The sequence below is a fragment of the Schizosaccharomyces octosporus genome, assembly GCF_000150505.1.
Source record: "Schizosaccharomyces octosporus yFS286 unplaced genomic scaffold supercont6.3, whole genome shotgun sequence".
Classification (NCBI taxonomy): domain Eukaryota; kingdom Fungi; phylum Ascomycota; class Schizosaccharomycetes; order Schizosaccharomycetales; family Schizosaccharomycetaceae; genus Schizosaccharomyces; species Schizosaccharomyces octosporus.
Genome location: NW_013185621.1, coordinates 2,897,184 through 2,915,512, shown reverse-complemented (window position 1 = coordinate 2,915,512; position 18,329 = coordinate 2,897,184). Strand labels below are relative to the sequence as shown.

Sequence of the window (18,329 nt, the reverse complement as noted above, 5' to 3'; positions counted from 1 at the left end):
CGGTGAGGCACACACTTTGGATCCACTATGAACCATCATCATTCCTAGCTTATAGGTCTTTACACTATTTTGAAGAAATCTTCAATTGCCATCTCCTTTGGGTTCCTATTGCTTCACCGTCACTACATATACTAACTAGATGCTAAGTAATCAGCATATAGATTTTCAAAAATATAATTCATTACTATTGCAAATGATGCATATCATAGCAAGCATTAATCGTAAAATAAAAAAGGAAAAAAGCAGAATAGAAAAATACAAGAGCAAAAATAGAAAAGCGAAAGAACCATAAACGCGGGTTTTCTTTTCACAAATCAAAAACTTAACTTGACAACAAGCATTAAACAGCACCGGCTAGAAGTTCAATATTAGAGTTGGGGACTAAGGAATCTTCAGAGTTGGGAGGTAGACCCATCTTGGCGATGTATCCTCTCGCTTCTTCTCTCATGCGTTGAGCAGTGGAATTATCCCAACCAAGTTCTTCTTTCATAATTGTAGTTACACCGTCAACAGCTCTTAATGCTTCTCTAGCATTCAAGAACGCAAGTCTTGATCTTCTAGCAATAAAATCGGCGGGGGTTCTCGTGTACTCGTAAAGCAAACTATACTTCAATTCAGCAACAGTAAAAGGCTCATCAAATGAAGCATAAGATAACTCATTGTTCTTTGTAACGGAATCTTTAGAAGGAGTAAAACTCTTGTTGCCTGCAAGGACAACAGGTAACTTATTGATATCTGATTTTACGTACAATTCCAAAATTAGAGGAGAACGGGTACCATAGTTATGGGAAAGATGTTTGGCTAATGTGAGTGGAATATGATAAGTGTGCATCAACTTGGCAGAATAGTTCTTGGTGTAATCCTCACCACCAACTAAAATAAGATGTTTCGTCTGGCATGGCTTCAAGGTCCTACCAAAGTCAAAGTCCTTGAGCAATTTGTCAACTGTCTCTTCGGCCATTTCTCTGTAAGTAGTCCATTTACCACCACTGATGGTTACAAGTCCTGTTTCAGTTGTGTAGATCAAGTGAGAGCGTACCAAACCTTGGGTACTGGAGGTGCTTGGGTCAAGGCCTTTGGGAACAGTTGAAGGGTCACGAACCAAAGGACGGATTCCACTCCAAGCAGATAATACATCATCTCTCTGCACGGGGAAAGTAATGTAGTTTTGTAACTCATTCAAAATGTCTTGAATATCTTCTTCTGAAGGAGCTGGGTTGGAAACAGCTTCCTTGAGTGGGTTATCAGTAGTACCAGCTAAAACTTTACCTTGCCAAGGGAGGAAAAACATAACACGGCCATCTTTGGTAGATGGATCAAGTAAACCTGTATCTCTAGGGCAGTAATATTCGGGCAAAACAACGTGAACACCAGAGGATGGAACGACCATACGAGGAAATTGGGGAGTCTTGGGAGGCTTTCCATTTGGATCTTCATCCATCTCCAATATCTTATCAGCATAGGGTCCAGTAGCATTCACAGTGGCAGTAGCCTTGATTTCATATTCCACACCGCTTTCACGATCCACGGCAATGGCACCAAGGACCTTGTTTTCGGGAGACTTGATTAATTGTTTTACTTCCATGTAATTCAAGACAGTAGCACCATGATCGACAGCGGTAATAGCAAGGGTTGTGTTCATTCTTGCATCGTTAAAAGAACCGTCATGATAAACGCAAGAAGCCTTGAGTTCCGAGTCGTTAAGCATAGGAGCAATTGCAGTTGTCATTTCACGGGAAAACACGGTAGAAGCACGCAAATTCTGAGAACCAGCAAACCAGTCATACAACTTGCATCCAGCATAGTAATAAGGGATCTTCCACCATTCGTAGACAGGGATCATAATAGGTAATACAGAACAAAGATGGGGAGCAGTACGAAGCATGTTTGCACGTTCATTAAGGGCTTCAATTACCAAGTCCAATTGGGCTTTTGAAAGCTTAAAGATAGCCTTTTCCAAGTATCGTACACCACCATGGGCCATTTTCGTAGATTTCGAAGAAGTTTCAGCAGCAAAGTCAGTTTTTTCCAATAAGCAAACATTGAGACCACGAGTAGCAGCATCAACAGCAACACCGGTACCAGTGGCACCGCCTCCAATAATCAAAACATCATATTTTGGAGTTGACTTGATACGATTTAGAAGGGATTCACGAGATGGTGGAGGTTCCAATTCTTTTCGGAATGGTTTATAGAATGCCTTGTTGTATTCAGCATTGTTATTTGGCGATTTAGAAAACACCGCAACTGTGTAAGCACCACCAGCAAGAGCTGTAGCACCCAAAACTAATTGGGTTGATCTTTTACGAAAAAACCCAAACATAATAAAGTAAAAGCGACTCTAGAGGAAAACAGTGAGAAATGAACTGTTTAAATCAAGATACTCAGGGAGGGAAGAAGGAGGTAAATTCGAAAATGAAGCAAGATGGATAACTGAATAGATAGCTTTTTTAAAATAAAATAAAATAAAAAAAAGGAGAGAAGGGAAAAGAAAGATGAATAAAAAAATCAAAAGGACGCTAAATCAAACCGAGAGAATTTTTAAGACAAGACAAGGCAAAAAAGAAAAGAGGAAAAGAAATGTATATACAAAAAAGATCCTTGCGTTTTCCTTTTTATTACAAGCGGAAGCTTTTCTATTTCTTTTTCAAACAAATCAGAAAAGAGTCGTTAAAAGAAATGAAGAGAAAGAGAAAATAACGAATCGAATCGATAAATAATACTTCTAAAGAAGGGAAAAAGACTATTTTAACGGGGGTTTTTTTTCTAGAGGTTTCAACTAAAAGTGCTTCTTTTTTTGGTTTTTGGCTATCTGGCAGGGAAATCGAGGGTGTTTATATAATTTCTCCACATTACGTAGTTGCTCAACTTAAGCGGTACCAGGTGGGAGCAAACGCATTCCTGGTCAAATCAAAACGCACGAGAAGCATACATGAAACTTTAATGAGTATAGTAGCACTGCCTCGTTTGAAACCCTCTTACCCCAGCCGCTGATGACGAAAGTAAATGATGTACGACGGTTTTTCGTTTTGTTTACATCGTTTGCTAAGACGGTTCGGTTCTAAAGAATCACTCCAGCGATGTCTTTAATGTTTGAAAAATTCCTTTTTCATGTAAATCATATTTGTTTATTTGTGTAAATGGTTGAATACGTATACAACCGTTTCGATAGCGCAAATCCAGTTGTCTCAGGTAGACATACCGAAAGCCGTCAAGAGTATACATCATAACAGTGTCATTTTTCCAGATAACCACATCTTTACTGTTTTTGTTTCTTTTTTATTTATTTATTGGTTTCTTTTGTTTCGTTTTGTTTATTTTTAGTTGATGTCTTTTAATTTGTTTACTTTCTTTCATAGCAAGCAGGATAGTCTTTCTGAGCTCTTTTGCCAGCGACTAGCGACTAGCTATTAGCGACTGACTCATGTATGCAGTTTTGCTCGAGATGCACACGAGTTGGATTGGAAAATGATATGAGACAATCGCTGGCTCATTCGTATAGTTCTAGTGTATTTTTCGAGTATGGACGGTAGGTACAAATACAACCGAAGAGTTGCTCCGCAAAGACCTTGCGATAAAGGTAATCGAGTAGAGACTTGTTTCATCTCGATTCGTAGACGGTACGATAACCCAAGTGAGTACATTTCCACATCTCAAACTTGCAATTATATCAATAAAAACATTCACGCGAACCATTTTATTCATTCCTGCATCACCATATAAATATGATGCTGATTATCGAAAAAGTGCGTCTCTGTTTACTACTGTCTATATCGGCAAGGTAAGTCTTTCGGACCGTGCTTTTCTTTCACTTAGATGGATACCGCAACAGGTCGTCAGTAAACAATATCCTATAGCCGCTCTAATTTTCTATTTCGCTTCTCTCTAACGTAAAAACGCACATAGTTTCACATTCTTTCCATTTAAAGAAAAATAACAAGAATCTCTGTCTGGGAGGTGTCAAGGAAGCAACTTGTATCATTCGCAATACAAGCGAGTTCTTTCCTACGAAATGTAAACAGAAAAAAAGTTTTGGATAAAAAAAGTCGATCAAAAGACAATGCCGTTTCTAATATATAGAAGAGAAGTATACGCCTAGTTAAAAAGTACGAGTCTTCGAATTGGAAGATTCAAGTGATCTGACTGTATAAACAGAGTCATTTTCTCATTTATATAACCAAGTCGCTAAACTGTAAATATATTTGCCAGAAAGGAACCGAGTAGAATTCATTTTCTATTTGAGGAGCGCTTTCAACTCAGAAGGCTCACACACTCATCTGTGTAAACCATACAGCGTGGAAATCTTGCCGAAGCAAAAAGAAAATATATATATATATATATATATTTTCATTCTTTTTTTTTGTTGAACCATCTTCCTCTAAATAGAAACGCTCCATTCTTCGTCAATTCTGAATGTAAACAAACTAATACGAAAGAAACCATAGTAAAGGGCTTTATTCCCTTTACTATGACATCTCTCCGCATTGGCTTCAGCAAAGTTTAAAGATAGTTACATAAGCTATGATATCACATATCCTGCTTGCGAAATTGCAAACATTAAGAGATGGGAGGAGTAAGAAAAATTAAAGGGAGAACTGAGCTGGAAATGCTATCTCCATGAATATACAGAAGAAAAAATAAATAAAACGTAAAAGAAAATAAAGATCCTTAAAGATCCTTTCAGGTGTTTCGGTGGAAATAAACTAGTTTGTCCTTTTTTCTGTTGTTTCTTTTTTCTTTTTTTTTCTTAAATAATATGGAAGCACAAAGATTTTATTTCAAATTAAAATGTTTTTTCATGCAAATGTGACAACTCGCTTATGAGGGACTCTTTTCTTTGGATTTAGATGTGGACTTGGACGATTTAGTAGGCATTTCGTGCATAGGAATCGTGGGATTGTTCGCTTTGTGTCGTCGTATCAATAAATTTTTCAATTTCTCACCATAAATAAGAATCGGCACACTAAACCCATGAACAATGATAGACGACAAGATGACAAAACAAACAATTGGCCATAATACTTCATGAAGAATGTAAAATTCTTCTGTAGATTTGTAAACCGAGTCTTCAATTTCGTTTGGTGTAAGCATGGACTTTGCTACAAAAGACATATACACAGCGCATACGCCAATAGGTCCAAAGTGACCAACAAACAAGGCATCTTTCCATGTATCAATGTCTGGAATCAGCGGTTTACACATCAAGACAGCTGGAATGCGCCGAAAGAAGAAAATTAGAATGGTAAATACAATAAGCCGCCAAACAGAGAGCTCCATCTGGATCCAGTTAAATTTTTCCCAAGGGATAATACTTCCAAAATATGTAAAGAATAACAAGTTGAAGGTCTGATCAATGAACGGTGGTACATAGCATTCCGACATGTTATCAACAAACGCATTGTCCCATGCAAGCATTACCCCTGTAAAAAACGAAAGCAATAAATCATCTACTCCAATGATAGTGCCAATACCCGAGCACATCAAAGGAATAGCAAAGGACAACGAATAGTAGCTATTGGCGTCAATAAATTTCAGCTTTTGAAACCACTTGAGCAATTTGTCCAACAACACACCCAGTACACACCCAACGAAAATCCCTAATGTACACTCATATAGCACAATCAACAACACCCAGTCTCGACCAGCGTCCTTGGAAGGCTTCACAGTCAACAGTTTCAAGGCAAAGTATAGGAAGGGAACTGCCATACCATCATTACATCCAGACTCTGCAATTAATAATGCACGGATTTTTTGAGGAATTCTCCTCCCAATGGGGCCTTCTCCTACAATCAAGGCGGACAAAACTGGATCTGTTGAAGTGATACATCCCGCTATAAGCAGAGATCCTAAAAACGTAACTTTCGGAAACAATGCATAAGCGAAACCAGCTGAAACCAACCATCCAAAAATCATAATCATACTCAGCATTATAAAGATGCTGCGAAAATGATTTTGGAAATACGCGACTGGCAATTCCACACCAGAAGCAAACACCCGAACATTAATGACAATCCTACATATCTCAATAGTCACATATTCCATATTTCCCCATGACTTTGGGTTAATTAAATTGGCAGCATGTGGTCCAAAGATGAGACCGACAATACTGCCCAGAGCTACATATCTTGTTAGAGTTCATTTCAAGCATATCATTGATATTGCTAATTTGAGAAACAATTTTTCGACATGAAGAATCTTATCAATCAGTCTTCAACAAACGTTCTTTACATACTTGCTTCACCGATCAACAACCGTTCGCGAATAATACTAGATGTATAACAAAAAATAGTTATAAAAATCCCAGTAACGATGTATGCTAAATGAGCTTTGTCAATCTCCAGTTGTTTCCACCCCATGTAGTTGTTGGTACTTGCAACGTGTGCACCAAAGAAAAAAAAAGTTTGTGATTCAAGTTCGGGCATGTACGTCTCAATGCAACTTCAAAAACTTCATTAAAACTTTATATTTATATTTATATTTATGTGTTCAAAAATAGTCACCTCGCAAAAATTTCTTTGGTCGCTGTTTGTCATGAATTCAGAAACTATAGAACGCTCAATTCTTCAAGGCACCTATTTCGTTTCAACGTTGATGAAATGATTGTATTTATTAAAAATCTTGTTCAAACATTTTCCTCAAACGTTAAAGGTCGCTCGAGTTCTTATGGTTGTGCACTTGCTTTGAAAAAGTCTATGTATGGAGTCTGAAAGGCAAAACCACTTTGGCTTCTAACATTCCGCATGTCAATGTATTGGCATACAGTTCTAGGGACGGTGAACAGTTTTACATGTATATTCCATGGAATGTTTGGAACGCAACAAAAGCATCTCACCTTTCATCTTATGATACGAAAAAATATAACCTATTACCTGGTTCTGGAAAGATGTGTAATGGTTAAATTCCCTTCCGAGTCTATTCCTGGAAATGAACAAGCAGTTTCATTCACTCTACATTTGACAATACACATTCTAAGTGGTTGACAACTCCAAGGCATAATTATAACCTTGTTTTTGGAGATAAAAATCTATTTAATACCGTTTCCGACTCTTTCATGAAATTTAGACCGCCAACCTTTTTCTCGTCTAAGTCTGGTTAAAACGTATTAGAAAAAAAAAGAAAAACAACAACGACAACACTAAATCATAGATTTTTCAGCAGATATTGAACCTGACAAGAAGAAACCACGAATTCTTTAGGTGCGTCTTTGATTTATCTGTGTTCTAGCTTTTACCAATAGGGTAATGGTCTTATTCACATTAGCTGGGTATCCAACTTCGTCTGCCAGTTTGACAATCCAACCATTAATAGAATCTATTTCTGTGTCTCTTTTATATAAAGTGTCTTGTCTCATGGAAGAACTATTATTACCACAGACCTCAAAACCCGTATACATCACCAATTCTAAGAGTCTAGGAATATCCAGTGTTCGTCTAGCCATTTCGTTTTCAGACAAATTTGGTATACATCTAAAAAAGACATCTACACACTCGGTGATGATGTTTTTGAAAAGAAGCTTAACTGCTTCAATGTTGGATAATTCTCGATTTAAGCAATCGAGAATAGCAGTGTTGGGGTTCATACATGCATTAACTGCGAGTTTCTCACACTGAGAAACAATTAATTCATCGTATGGCAAGTAACTTGTGTTTAGTGTTTTGGATTTCATAAGTTCTTCCACCATAGAACAAGCACCATCAGTCGAAGAGGATTTGTCGACGGAAGGGACTTTGGCGATCTTCAAATTTCCTAAACCAGCATGCACGAAATGAAAATCTTGTCTCTGGAAGCATCCATGGGTGGTGATTCCTTGGTAAAGATTGGGGGTTTTGCTTTCGTTGGTCCATATCACTCTTTTCAAATGCTCAATCACGCCCAAACCGTTTTGGACAAATAAAATGTTGGATTTTTCATTTAAAAAGGGAAGGTAGTTGGAAAGAGCCTTTTCCGTGTGTACAGTTTTGGTGGTGACGATCAAATTCTCAATCGTATCCACGTTCAATTCAGCGGGATACTTAGCTTCCAGTTTTGTTTGATACTGAGGGCTCCCTTGCTCAAAATTGCGTTCAATGGTCATTAATGATTGTTTTGCCCTAAATTGCTCAGCTCTCGTTTGGTTTCTGAGCAATAAAACAATATCACGTCGTATAGAAGGTATACTCGCTAATTCGCAGGCAAGCAAACTGCCTATACTACCAGCACCTAATATGTAAATAGGACTATTCATTTGTTGAACCAAAAGTACAGATGTCAAGGACAAAGTGACGACCTACGAAATTTTATCAATACGTGTCGGTTTATTATTGTTTCCGATTTATTTTTTGCAGTAGGAAATGATATTCAACAGGCCAATATACAAATTTTCAAGAAATAAAGGAAAGGCAAGCGTATAGGCTAGGACGATGGTACTGTCAAATTTGCTAGTCGGCTCGAAGACATAATAATATATATACAACTCTTGAATGAAAACATCATCCGCTTAAATTGAGGTTAAAATTAAGCGAATTCTGTTGTTTGAAATACTACTCTCGAAGATGATTATACGTTCTTAAGTGAAAGAATTGGTTTTTAAAAACATTAAAACGAAGAGATCGGTTTAAAGGAATTATATAATGTTTACAGACTCGAAGCTGCATCTTGCCTCTAGATACAGATGGGTTTCTATCACAAGAAAACCATGCAAATTCCACATACAACGTACTTGTCTTAGGACTTTACAAACGTGCTTTGCTCAGCTTGCTAAACTGAATATGATTTTGTCTCTGTCACAGATGGACTCTCTCTCGCTAAGGGAATGAACAAGTCAGCTGGAAATGGATGTACGTTTTGCTGAAACTACGTAGAATTGGATTCTATCTTATTAACTTCATATTAGAATGAAGACTAATTAATTCCAAGATTTGATTTAGCATATAACCTATGTAGATTGTATTTAGCTAGATCTGTCAAGTCTTCCAATCTCAAGATTCGAACTCTCAACTAAGAGGTATATATAACTTTTCAAATTAGCTCGGATCATTTCTTTTTATTTTAGATTTCTGTTTATATGTACGTTTCTACTTTAGACATGCATCTTCTTTTTGGATTTTTTTGTTTATAATGATAGCATTCGATACAGCAATAGCATTATCTTATCGTTCTAATAGTAATATCGTAAGTCAGTTACGATATTCTCAGGATGCTTCTCTTGCTTACTAAGATTATTTGTTTTGATTATATATATAAGTCTATAGAGTATATTCTAATACTGAAAACATACGAGGCTCACTCTCGCAACATATAAACCCTCCAACAACATACTTCATTTCTTTTATTTCGGTCATTTCAGTTTGTCAGGAAACAATAAGTAAGTTTTGTCTGTCTATAAATGGATTTAGTTTTATTATCAACTGGCAAGAAATTTGATCGACATTACAAGAAGTTAGGGAAATGCCCGTTTCTTGAAAGAAATGAGTTACCTAAAGAAAACGAATCTGACGGTGCTGTTGCTGCTAATCAAACTACTTTAAGTCGAGAAGACAAGTCGGTGGTTTCATTAGGAGCATCATTGCCACTCAGACAAAACGATTTGGAGAAAGGGGAATCGGATTTTCATGTTGTAAATAAAAATTCTGTGGAGGATCCATATTTGGTGACCTGGGATAGTGTAGATGATTCTATGAACCCTTCCAACTGGACCATGGCTAGAAAGTGGTGGATTATTATTCAGACTTCTATTATTACGATTGTTGTAACATTTGGTTCCAGTATCTATTCGAGTGGCGTTGAGCAAGCTGCTCATGAGCTCCATGCGTCTGTACCCGTGTCCACCGTTGGCTCTTGTACGTTTTTGGTAGGTTTCGGTTTTGGCTCACTTCCTTTTGCTCCATTAAGTGGTATTTATGGAAGATTCATCGTATACTTCCTCACCTTACTGTTGTTCACTATTTTCCAAATTGGTGGAGGATGCGCCCAAAATATTTGGACTATTTGTATTCTTAGGTTTTTCCAAGGCGTGTTCGGAAGTACCCCTCTTGCGAACGCAGGTGGTACGATCAGCGATATGTTTAATCCAATTCAGCGTACTTATGTCCTTCCAGGGTTTTGTACTTTCCCGTATTTAGGTCCGATTATTGGTCCTATTATGGGTGACTTTATAGTACAAAGTTACTTGGGTTGGCGTTGGCTATTTTGGATTAACATGATTTGGGCTGCAGGTACCTTAGCGCTTATTTTCTTTTTATTTCCTGAAACGCATGGTGAAACAATTCTTGACTATAAAGCTCGATACCTACGTAAGGTTACCGGAAATCCCGCCTATTATACAATTCATGAGCGAGAACGAGACCCAAAAAATGCAATTTTCAAAGCGGCTACCCAGTCAGTTTCCCTTTTTTTAACTGAGCCGATTGTTGTTTGCTTTACTCTCTATCTCACAGTCGTCTACATAATTAACTACATTAATTTTGAGGGATATCCAATAATTTATTCCAAATATGGATTTAATTATGGAGAGTTAGGTCTGTCATTTATTGCGGTCGGTGTTGGTATTGTAGTTGCCGGCCTTCTGACTCCTTTAACTTATAAACAGTACCTCTGGGCTTACAGAAGGAGAGGTAATGTTATGTGTCCTGAAGATCGGCTGTATCCCCTTTTCATTGGCGCTTTTGTCCTTCCTATAAGTATGTTTTGGTTGGCTTGGACTTGTTATGCTGACCGTATTCATTGGATTGTACCTATGATAGCTAGCAGCTTTTTCGGTTTCGCTTTGCTGATTGTATTTTTTGTTTCGTACAATTACATTATTGATTCATATCAGCACATTGCTCCTAGTGCACTTGCCGCAGCGACCGTGGTACGTTACTGTGCTAGTGGAGGTGTGACACTTGCAGCACGGCCAATGTACCTTAACTTGGGGGATCATTGGGCCACCAGTGTCTTAGGATTTATTTCAGTAGCAATGGTGCCCATTCCCTTTATCTTTTATAAATATGGAAAACATATTCGTGCTTGGAGTACACATGCTTACAAGCTATAGGGTATTGGTTTATCGGTTAGGGTTTTTCGTGTCTTATAATTCATACACTGTCTTAAACAGTATAGATTTATCATACAACAAGGAAACTGTTAAACATAGAGTTGAAAGAAGACAAATTTGGTTAGTTTAGATAGACTGTGCTACCAAGTATAAATTTTGCAGAAAACATCAGTCAGATCTTCAGATTGGAAGAGTTGACTGATCTGGCTAAATGCAGGGTACATAGATTATTTAATGAAACAGATCTTTAAGGCTATTACTATTCTTTTTAATAGTGTAGAAAGTGTCGAGTTCATAAAGTACAATCATTCTTCCACTGATAGTTTATTCCACGAACAGTGCGATCTCAAATGTGACATTTTGGTTGCCTTGAAGTATGCTAAAAAATAAAATTTCTTCATACTATGTGCATCTATCAGTTGGCTTACCGAATATAAAAATCGGCAGCTATATCAGTAGTATTTATGTAGGCATACGTGAGGCAACTTGATATGCCAAAGTAAACGGCCGTTCATTTATTGTGTGATACTTATTTTTTGAGCTTTGTAAATTGAAAATTATTCTCCTCTGCTATAGTTCTCCCTCTACTAGATCTATCCGGGAATTAAAAGTATAAACGAGTACTTTATTGTAACTTCAAGTATTTTATCAAATATTCAATGCAATCCATACCCATTGCATCAATATAGTTAGGTTATTTTAAATAGTAGAACAGAAATAAATAAAACATCCTTATAAAGTCCAGAAATAACCAGAGAAACAGTTTCGATTTTCCGAGAACCTCTTCGTTCATTGTGTATGCTAGAAGATGACTTTATCCAAAAAATTTAATCGTATACAGTATTGAAAATATGTTTGTCCATCTTTGATTTTAAATATGGTCATGTTTTTGCTAAAAAAGCACATACGTGGCTTTGGTGAATGTTATCGTCATATTTTAATTTAAAAAGGAATGTTGGTATCCTTCCACAGATTGTTATGAGATGCAGATGTCATAAAAACTGGAGGTCCCCCAAAAAAAGATCGATATTCTTCGTTATCGATAGCAAGGTTTGACTGATCATCAATAAACTCACTCTTAATTGTCTCATCAAGATAGTTAAATATGGGAAATTCTTCCGGAACAATTCTTGAATTCAAATTAGGAAGTGCGGAGCTTTCATCAGCTGTAGGATTACTTTCGTCTTTCAAACTAGTTTCAATCAACGTGAGGGATTTGGCGGCTAACTTCCAGGACTTCGACGATTTTTGCAAGACCATTATGAAGAATCTCAGTTTTTCTTCAATATCTAAGCGTTCAGATATAATTGAAGAATTCTTTAACATAATAAGTACGCTGCAGCTTACTATAGCGGCATACACCATAAACAAAGATGCTGATTCGAAGCCAAACGCATCACGATAAGATTTAAGAAGCTGGCTAATATCTTCGATAGAATCCAAACAAATTACCTTTGAAGTCATATCATTAGATGTTATTTCTTTTCTTGCTAGAAATGGACGGTTCAGACAAATCCGGATGAGATAATAGTAAAGACAGACCGCAAGCATATCGGGATTTTGACCATGAATTTTCAGATCACTCTTCTTCCAGCGAACATCATCTGGGAGTTTTAAATACCACTTCATCAATTCTAAATTATACTTTCCTAAGTTTTGAAGTCTGGCATTAATACCATATGGAAAATCACTTGGGGAAAAGACGTCAAACAAAATAGCATCAGCGATATGACTAAGATCTACTAATAAAAGAAGCATAACAAAAAGAGTTGCGGGTTTTGCAGCTGGTCCTAAATCACACTTAAACTCATCTATCCCGTCAAAGTCAGGTAAATTAACGGATCCTGGAATGCTAGTATCAGATTTCTTTAATGTGGTTGGTCTCCCCAGAATAAAGCTTATGAACACATCTGCAACATAGCTCCCCCAATATATTCTGCTCCTTACGGCAGCATCTTCAGCAGAAATAACAGGTATTTCATTCATGAACCATTTTCTTGGATCCAATTGAAATCCTAAATCCTGTCCCATACGAAAAGCTAAACCTGATAATAGCCATCCAAGGGAGTTATTTCCCATACCTATATCGTAAAATCCTAAACATAGCAAACATTGGACTGAAGTGATATGGGGTCTTCCTAAACCGTATTCCATTAAAGTATCCCAAGATAATCTATAATATTTGTCAGAGGAATTAACGACCTCTGCTTCGGGAGCCATTCGACTCCCCAACGCGCACATTGCGTATAGCAGATGTTCTGAACAGTATCTACCATCGTGATAATGATGATAATAATCCAAGAGAAAAGCTTCCCTATTAATATACATAAATTGTGTGTACTGCCATTTGAAAAATAACTTCAGACAATATGTAATAGCCGGAGAAAACATAGGATGTTGTTTTACATGAAATGGTGCATCGACGGAAGAAGGGCGTAAGGAAGAGCCATAAATATTGGTAGGTCCATAGAAAGTTATGGTGTTTGGACCTCGAATATCTAAAGATATAGGGAAATCAATTGAATCTTCCTTTGGCAAATCGGAAGTATTATTTTCACGCCCATTAAAGCTAAGGTGATCTGCAAACGTGACCGACTCTAGCATCTTCAGCCGTTCATTTGTAGGAGAATCCTTAAGTTTCATAAGAAATGACTCCATTGTTGCCAGCTGACTCTCTAGTGCCTGAACATAGCTGTGGGGATGTCGCTTTTTCCTATTATCCAAGTTTTTATGAATGCATTGCTCACCTAAATGTGTACAATTTGTACAAGGTGATTTTCTATCGCATTTAATCTAAAAACGCGTTAATTATCCATAAAAGTAGTTATAGCGGCTTAATAAGAAATACCTTTCTACGGCGGCAAGACTGACATCTGTGAACATGTAAGCACAATGCTTTTAAACTTAGAAGTACTTACGATAAAGTCCGCATCTCTTATTGCTTTGAAATTCCGCTGATGGTATAGCTTTTTTATTCACCGTAAAAATTTACCAGTTAGTGTTTGAAATCTGTAAACCTCAACTTTAAGTCAAAAAAATTCTTTTTTTTTCAAGTAGTTATCCTTTTATAAGTGGTTTTCCTTTTATAAACTACTTCAGCCATATAAATTAATGGTAATATACAAATTTAATGGAAGGAAGTTACTTGAATGTGCTTAGACCTAAACATGATCCTACGATATCATATAAAATTACATAAACAAAGCGCATGAATGAAAGTTATGTTTCCTTTGAAACATAGGAAGACAATACGCAAAATTCGTGTAATTGGTTGTAAGTAATACGAATTTAATAATGTTTGATGTCCTTATGTATGTGGTAGAATCCAGAGAGCACTTTCAAAATACTTTACAACTAGATCTCAATCACTGTAATATACAGTATATCATCTAAGTTTAAAGGATTTGATTCTTAGTAGATCAATCCCACAAAATGAATATGCTCTAACATGTTTACTCCTAGTACTCAATAATTTCACACTGTGATTTCCATCGTAAGCACAAAGTTAACAAATTTAAAAAGGATATCTCTCCCATAAGCATAAGACACCTTCCGTGCTGGTGGAATTATTGAAAGTTAAAAAAAAACGAGATCGTACATTGGTTGAAGCAGACTCAATAGATGATACTCACGCAAGCATTTTATTATCTTAACCTTCGATACCTTCATCAAAAATTATTTGAATTCATGACTCTTTGAAGATGTAAGCTTCCTGAAAAGTAGGTAAGGATGATCTTTAGTCAAACCCCAAAGCATTCAAGCAAGATTTCTGATTAAAAGGTTTTGCTAAATTAATAACAGAAAAAAAATTAAATGGCATAGTATATTAAAAAGCAGCTTTAGATGTACGTTGAGCAACACCTATCCTAGACGTCAGCAACAATCTTTCAAACATTCAGTCCATGAACTTCATAAATTTCCGTGCTTTCTTTATTGTTAGGGAAATTCTTCCATTTAAAAAAATAAAGCAGAGCTCCTAAAAACTATCAAATCACCAACCTCAAAGAACATCATTAGATATGCACCGTTCGTCTCGAGTAATTCAACATTGAATCTGGTTTATAAATTATTACAGTCAATAAGCTCGATCATCGTTAGTTTAGAGACGAGAATAGCGGTAAGGCTCCTCATTTATTTATAAAATAGGCAAGCAAAAAATGAATTGTAAATATATACAAAAACACTCAGCTTTTGAATATTACCAAAGCTTTTCTTTTCTTTGACTTCCTAGTGTAAGTTTTGGAAGCTTTTACTGAGAAAAACGACTCAATCATCCTTGTAATCCTCAGTAGGTGCATACAATTTTTGACCACAGTGAGAGCACGTAACTGAGTATGCAAACGAATTTATATCTCGCAATTTCCTATATACGTAAAATAAATAGTTACCGCATTTGGCGCACTCCATTCGATCCCTGTCAATCATAAACCGATTATTCTCATCCTTGGAAGAAGGTGCTAAAGATGAAGCAACCTTTACAGGATCAGGCTGCTCGACATCTTCTTTTTTAGTCCCATCATGCTTTGCATAATTCAAGGCTCTTGAAACGTTGGTATTGTTAACGTCCAAATCGTTCATTGAGTAGTAAGCCATAGAAGAAGCCCCTTCTTGTAGCATCATCATATCAACACGCTTTATTGCTTCAGAATCATCCGTACCTAGAACCCTTTCTTGATCCTCTGTCGTCGTCTCACTTCGTGCATCCTCATCCTCATTCTCACGTTTCTCCGCTTTCTGCGAAGTCTGTTTAGATGAGACAGAAGGATGTCTCGACCTACTTAATGGTAAGGACTTGTTTTTAAGGCTACGAATAGAATTGTTGTTGCTCCTGTTCTTTACGAAAGAAGGTAAACTAAAACCCTCATGGTTTATTTCCCGTTGGGAATTTCTAGCTTCGAAAGAACAATCCTGGCGAAAAACCCTAATGCGGCCGTCTAAGTCCCCACATACAATAATATGACCATTATTCAGCTCCTGTGGAAGAGAATTTATTGAAGTTTGTAAATTCTTTGTTAGCCTTGAAGGATCGAATGAGGCCTCCGAGCTAAATGAAGTCCGTCGTGCTGTGATTGCTGCAGCATAAAGTGGATCGCCAGCCGATAACAGTAGTTGCTTTGTACGGCTTGGAACAAAAATCGCAGTAGTAATCGGTCTTAAAGAAGCTTTGAAATGTTCATAGCATTGTTTCTTGCTTTTCTGCATATGCGGCGTTGGAACATTCCAAATATAAACTTGATGATCCTCACTACCACATATTACATGTTTTAGTTCTTCATCAAAAGAGGACTTATTCTGACTTTGTTCGTTTAGATGACCTTTAAATTTAATTTCAAAACTTTTATCACGAAGATTATATACTCGAATCCGAGAGTCATTTGTAGTTACAAGCATCTCTGTATCGCCAGCAATATTTTCAATTATTCGTGTGCGAGTTTCTATACCCGTAATTTTGCTTCCCCCCGCGTTTCTTCCTCGAGAACTTCGAATATGCATTTGAGTACGAAAACGAAGCCCTCTGGTGTCATAAAATAAGCACAAACCAACAAATGTTCCAGCAATTGCCAAGCCCCCGTCCGGGCTAAAAGCAACAGCTGTGATCAATTCTGGTAACTCGTTCCAATGTGCTACGTTTTTATCTTTAATTGACCATAAACGTAATTTACAATCTAAGGACCCAGAAAGAAAAAAACGGTCATCCTTTGGATGAAAAGCTATTGAGGTGACAAAATCAGAGTGTTCGAAACAACACAGGCAATCTTTACGAAGAGGATGCCATAAACGGACAGTTCTGTCCATGGATGAGCTAAGTAAAAAATTGTTTTTGCTCCAGGAAATATCTAAAATATCTGCAGTGTGTCCTACGTACTGTTGAACAGGGGTAGAGGAGAAAACAGGGGCCCCTAAATCAAGTTTCGACTTCAATTTTCCCGGGTCTAATGAAGGGTCGGCCTTAACATTATCTTGGCCTCTATCTAAGACTTGCCAAACTCGAAGAATGTTGTCCTGCCCTCCGACAGCTAGAAAACGGCCATCACGGCTAAATTTCATAGCCCATATTGCACAGTTCAGTGGATTTTCGTCTTCTTTTATGGTTTGAACAAGCGTGGTGGAATGTATGGATGGTTCTTTGTTTGGGCGGTGAGTATAAGAAGGGCGATAATGAGGGTGCATTTCATCAACATAAGGATTGTCATCAGAAAGACCTATGTCATGTTGAGAGTCTTCGATGTTCTGCATGGCGGATTGAGAAGAGGAAGTCATAGGAGGAATATCAGATGAAGAAGGTATTGGATTAGGGGTAGCATTATAATAATGGTTATATTCACTTGCCATTGCTGGTTTGCAATGAAGTTCTTGAGCTAAGAATAAATGACCAAACGATTTTTGTTTTGTTTTATGAGAACGAACGCGAATATACTTTGAAGGGCCTTCCCACCGGTTTTTTTCTTTAGGAATCCAAGGAAAGGGGTCAGCTGCATTTCCTTCTACTCTTGAAATTCCATCTACAGCATCTTTATCATCATCCTCAGCGTAATCTTCAAGGTTTCGACTATTAAAAATTCCTGATTTGTTTCCAAGGATCCGTGAAAAAATAGAAGACCTACGGCCATTAGCTGGCCGCGACTGAACTGGTTCTACGTCCGGTATATTACCGGTGCTATTTGCTTCATTTTCGGATCCAGAGGATAAATATTTCTGATTTCTTCGTTCCGTATTATTGAAGGATGTACGTGGAGATGCTATTGATTGGTTTTGTACGCTTCCTTTAGATGGACTGTTGCTTGAGCGAGTACGGCTCATTATATGCTGCGACAGCGGATCCAATAAATTTAATCCATCTCTTGAACTATTATTTAGAAACTCTGAATTGGTGGAAGTAAAATGACTTCGTGCACTTGAGCTACGTTCAACTTCAGCTACATATGAGTTAGCTATTTATCATTGAAAAAGAACCAATGTAAAAAACGGTGCACCTACAACTTTGACGATCAGGTTGTCGTTTTGCACCTGTCACATTTTTATTTGTAGCAACTAATTGATCATCCTGTCTACCTGTATTATTGTTGTCAAACGACCTTTTTGGTGAATATATCCTTATGTGGGGTAGATTTTCATTCATAAAGAACGTATTGTCAGGAAAAAATAATAAGAATAAGAAAATTAAGGAAAAGTGCCCTACCAATACCGCTTTATTCAATTGATATCTTGATGCTTTCCTTACATTGGTAGAAGAGAGGAATTTCCAAAAATCAATATAACAGTGAATATCTTATAGTAATTTTCCTTTTTGCATTTAATATAATATTATAATAAT

General features: G+C 37.0%; 6 protein-coding genes across 6 annotated transcripts; 1 reads left to right on the top strand and 5 right to left on the bottom strand.

The window, feature by feature from the left end:
* Window positions 1-16: 16 nt before the first annotated feature.
* SOCG_01855 (glycerol-3-phosphate dehydrogenase Gut2) lies at window positions 17-2,813 on the bottom strand. Its single transcript, XM_013164808.1, has one exon. It carries the CDS (start codon window positions 2,321-2,323, stop codon window positions 341-343), a length of 1,983 nt encoding a protein of 660 aa, XP_013020262.1. The 5' UTR covers window positions 2,324-2,813; the 3' UTR covers window positions 17-340.
* A 2,005-nt stretch (window positions 2,814-4,818) lies between these two features.
* On the bottom strand, window positions 4,819-6,936 carry SOCG_01854 (plasma membrane sodium ion/proton antiporter Sod2; the record flags this gene model as incomplete). The annotated part of the gene is made up of 2 exons (XM_013164807.1): window positions 6,233-6,936; window positions 4,819-6,116 (listed from the first exon to the last, which is right to left on the bottom strand). Exons 1-2 carry the CDS (start codon window positions 6,420-6,422, stop codon window positions 4,819-4,821), a joined length of 1,488 nt encoding a protein of 495 aa, XP_013020261.1. The 5' UTR covers window positions 6,423-6,936.
* SOCG_01853 (2-dehydropantoate 2-reductase) lies at window positions 6,876-8,426 on the bottom strand. The gene has a single exon (XM_013164806.1). It carries the CDS (start codon window positions 8,222-8,224, stop codon window positions 7,193-7,195), a length of 1,032 nt encoding a protein of 343 aa, XP_013020260.1. The 5' UTR covers window positions 8,225-8,426; the 3' UTR covers window positions 6,876-7,192.
* An 858-nt stretch (window positions 8,427-9,284) lies between these two features.
* SOCG_01852 (MFS family membrane transporter) lies at window positions 9,285-11,270 on the top strand. The gene has a single exon (XM_013164805.1). It carries the CDS (start codon window positions 9,365-9,367, stop codon window positions 11,012-11,014), a length of 1,650 nt encoding a protein of 549 aa, XP_013020259.1. The 5' UTR covers window positions 9,285-9,364; the 3' UTR covers window positions 11,015-11,270.
* Window positions 11,271-11,956: 686 nt separating this feature from the next.
* SOCG_01851 (transcription factor) lies at window positions 11,957-13,807 on the bottom strand (the record flags this gene model as incomplete). The annotated part of the gene is made up of 1 exon (XM_013164804.1): window positions 11,957-13,807. A coding segment is annotated over one exon (1,851 nt), but the record flags the coding sequence as incomplete, so codon positions are not given.
* A 331-nt stretch (window positions 13,808-14,138) lies between these two features.
* On the bottom strand, window positions 14,139-18,318 carry SOCG_01850 (WDR44 family WD repeat protein). Its single transcript, XM_013164803.1, has 2 exons — window positions 17,993-18,318; window positions 14,139-17,931 (listed from the first exon to the last, which is right to left on the bottom strand). The coding sequence occupies exons 1-2, from the start codon at window positions 18,132-18,134 to the stop codon at window positions 15,281-15,283; spliced, it is 2,793 nt and encodes a 930-aa protein (XP_013020257.1). The 5' UTR covers window positions 18,135-18,318; the 3' UTR covers window positions 14,139-15,280.
* Window positions 18,319-18,329: the final 11 nt, after the last annotated feature.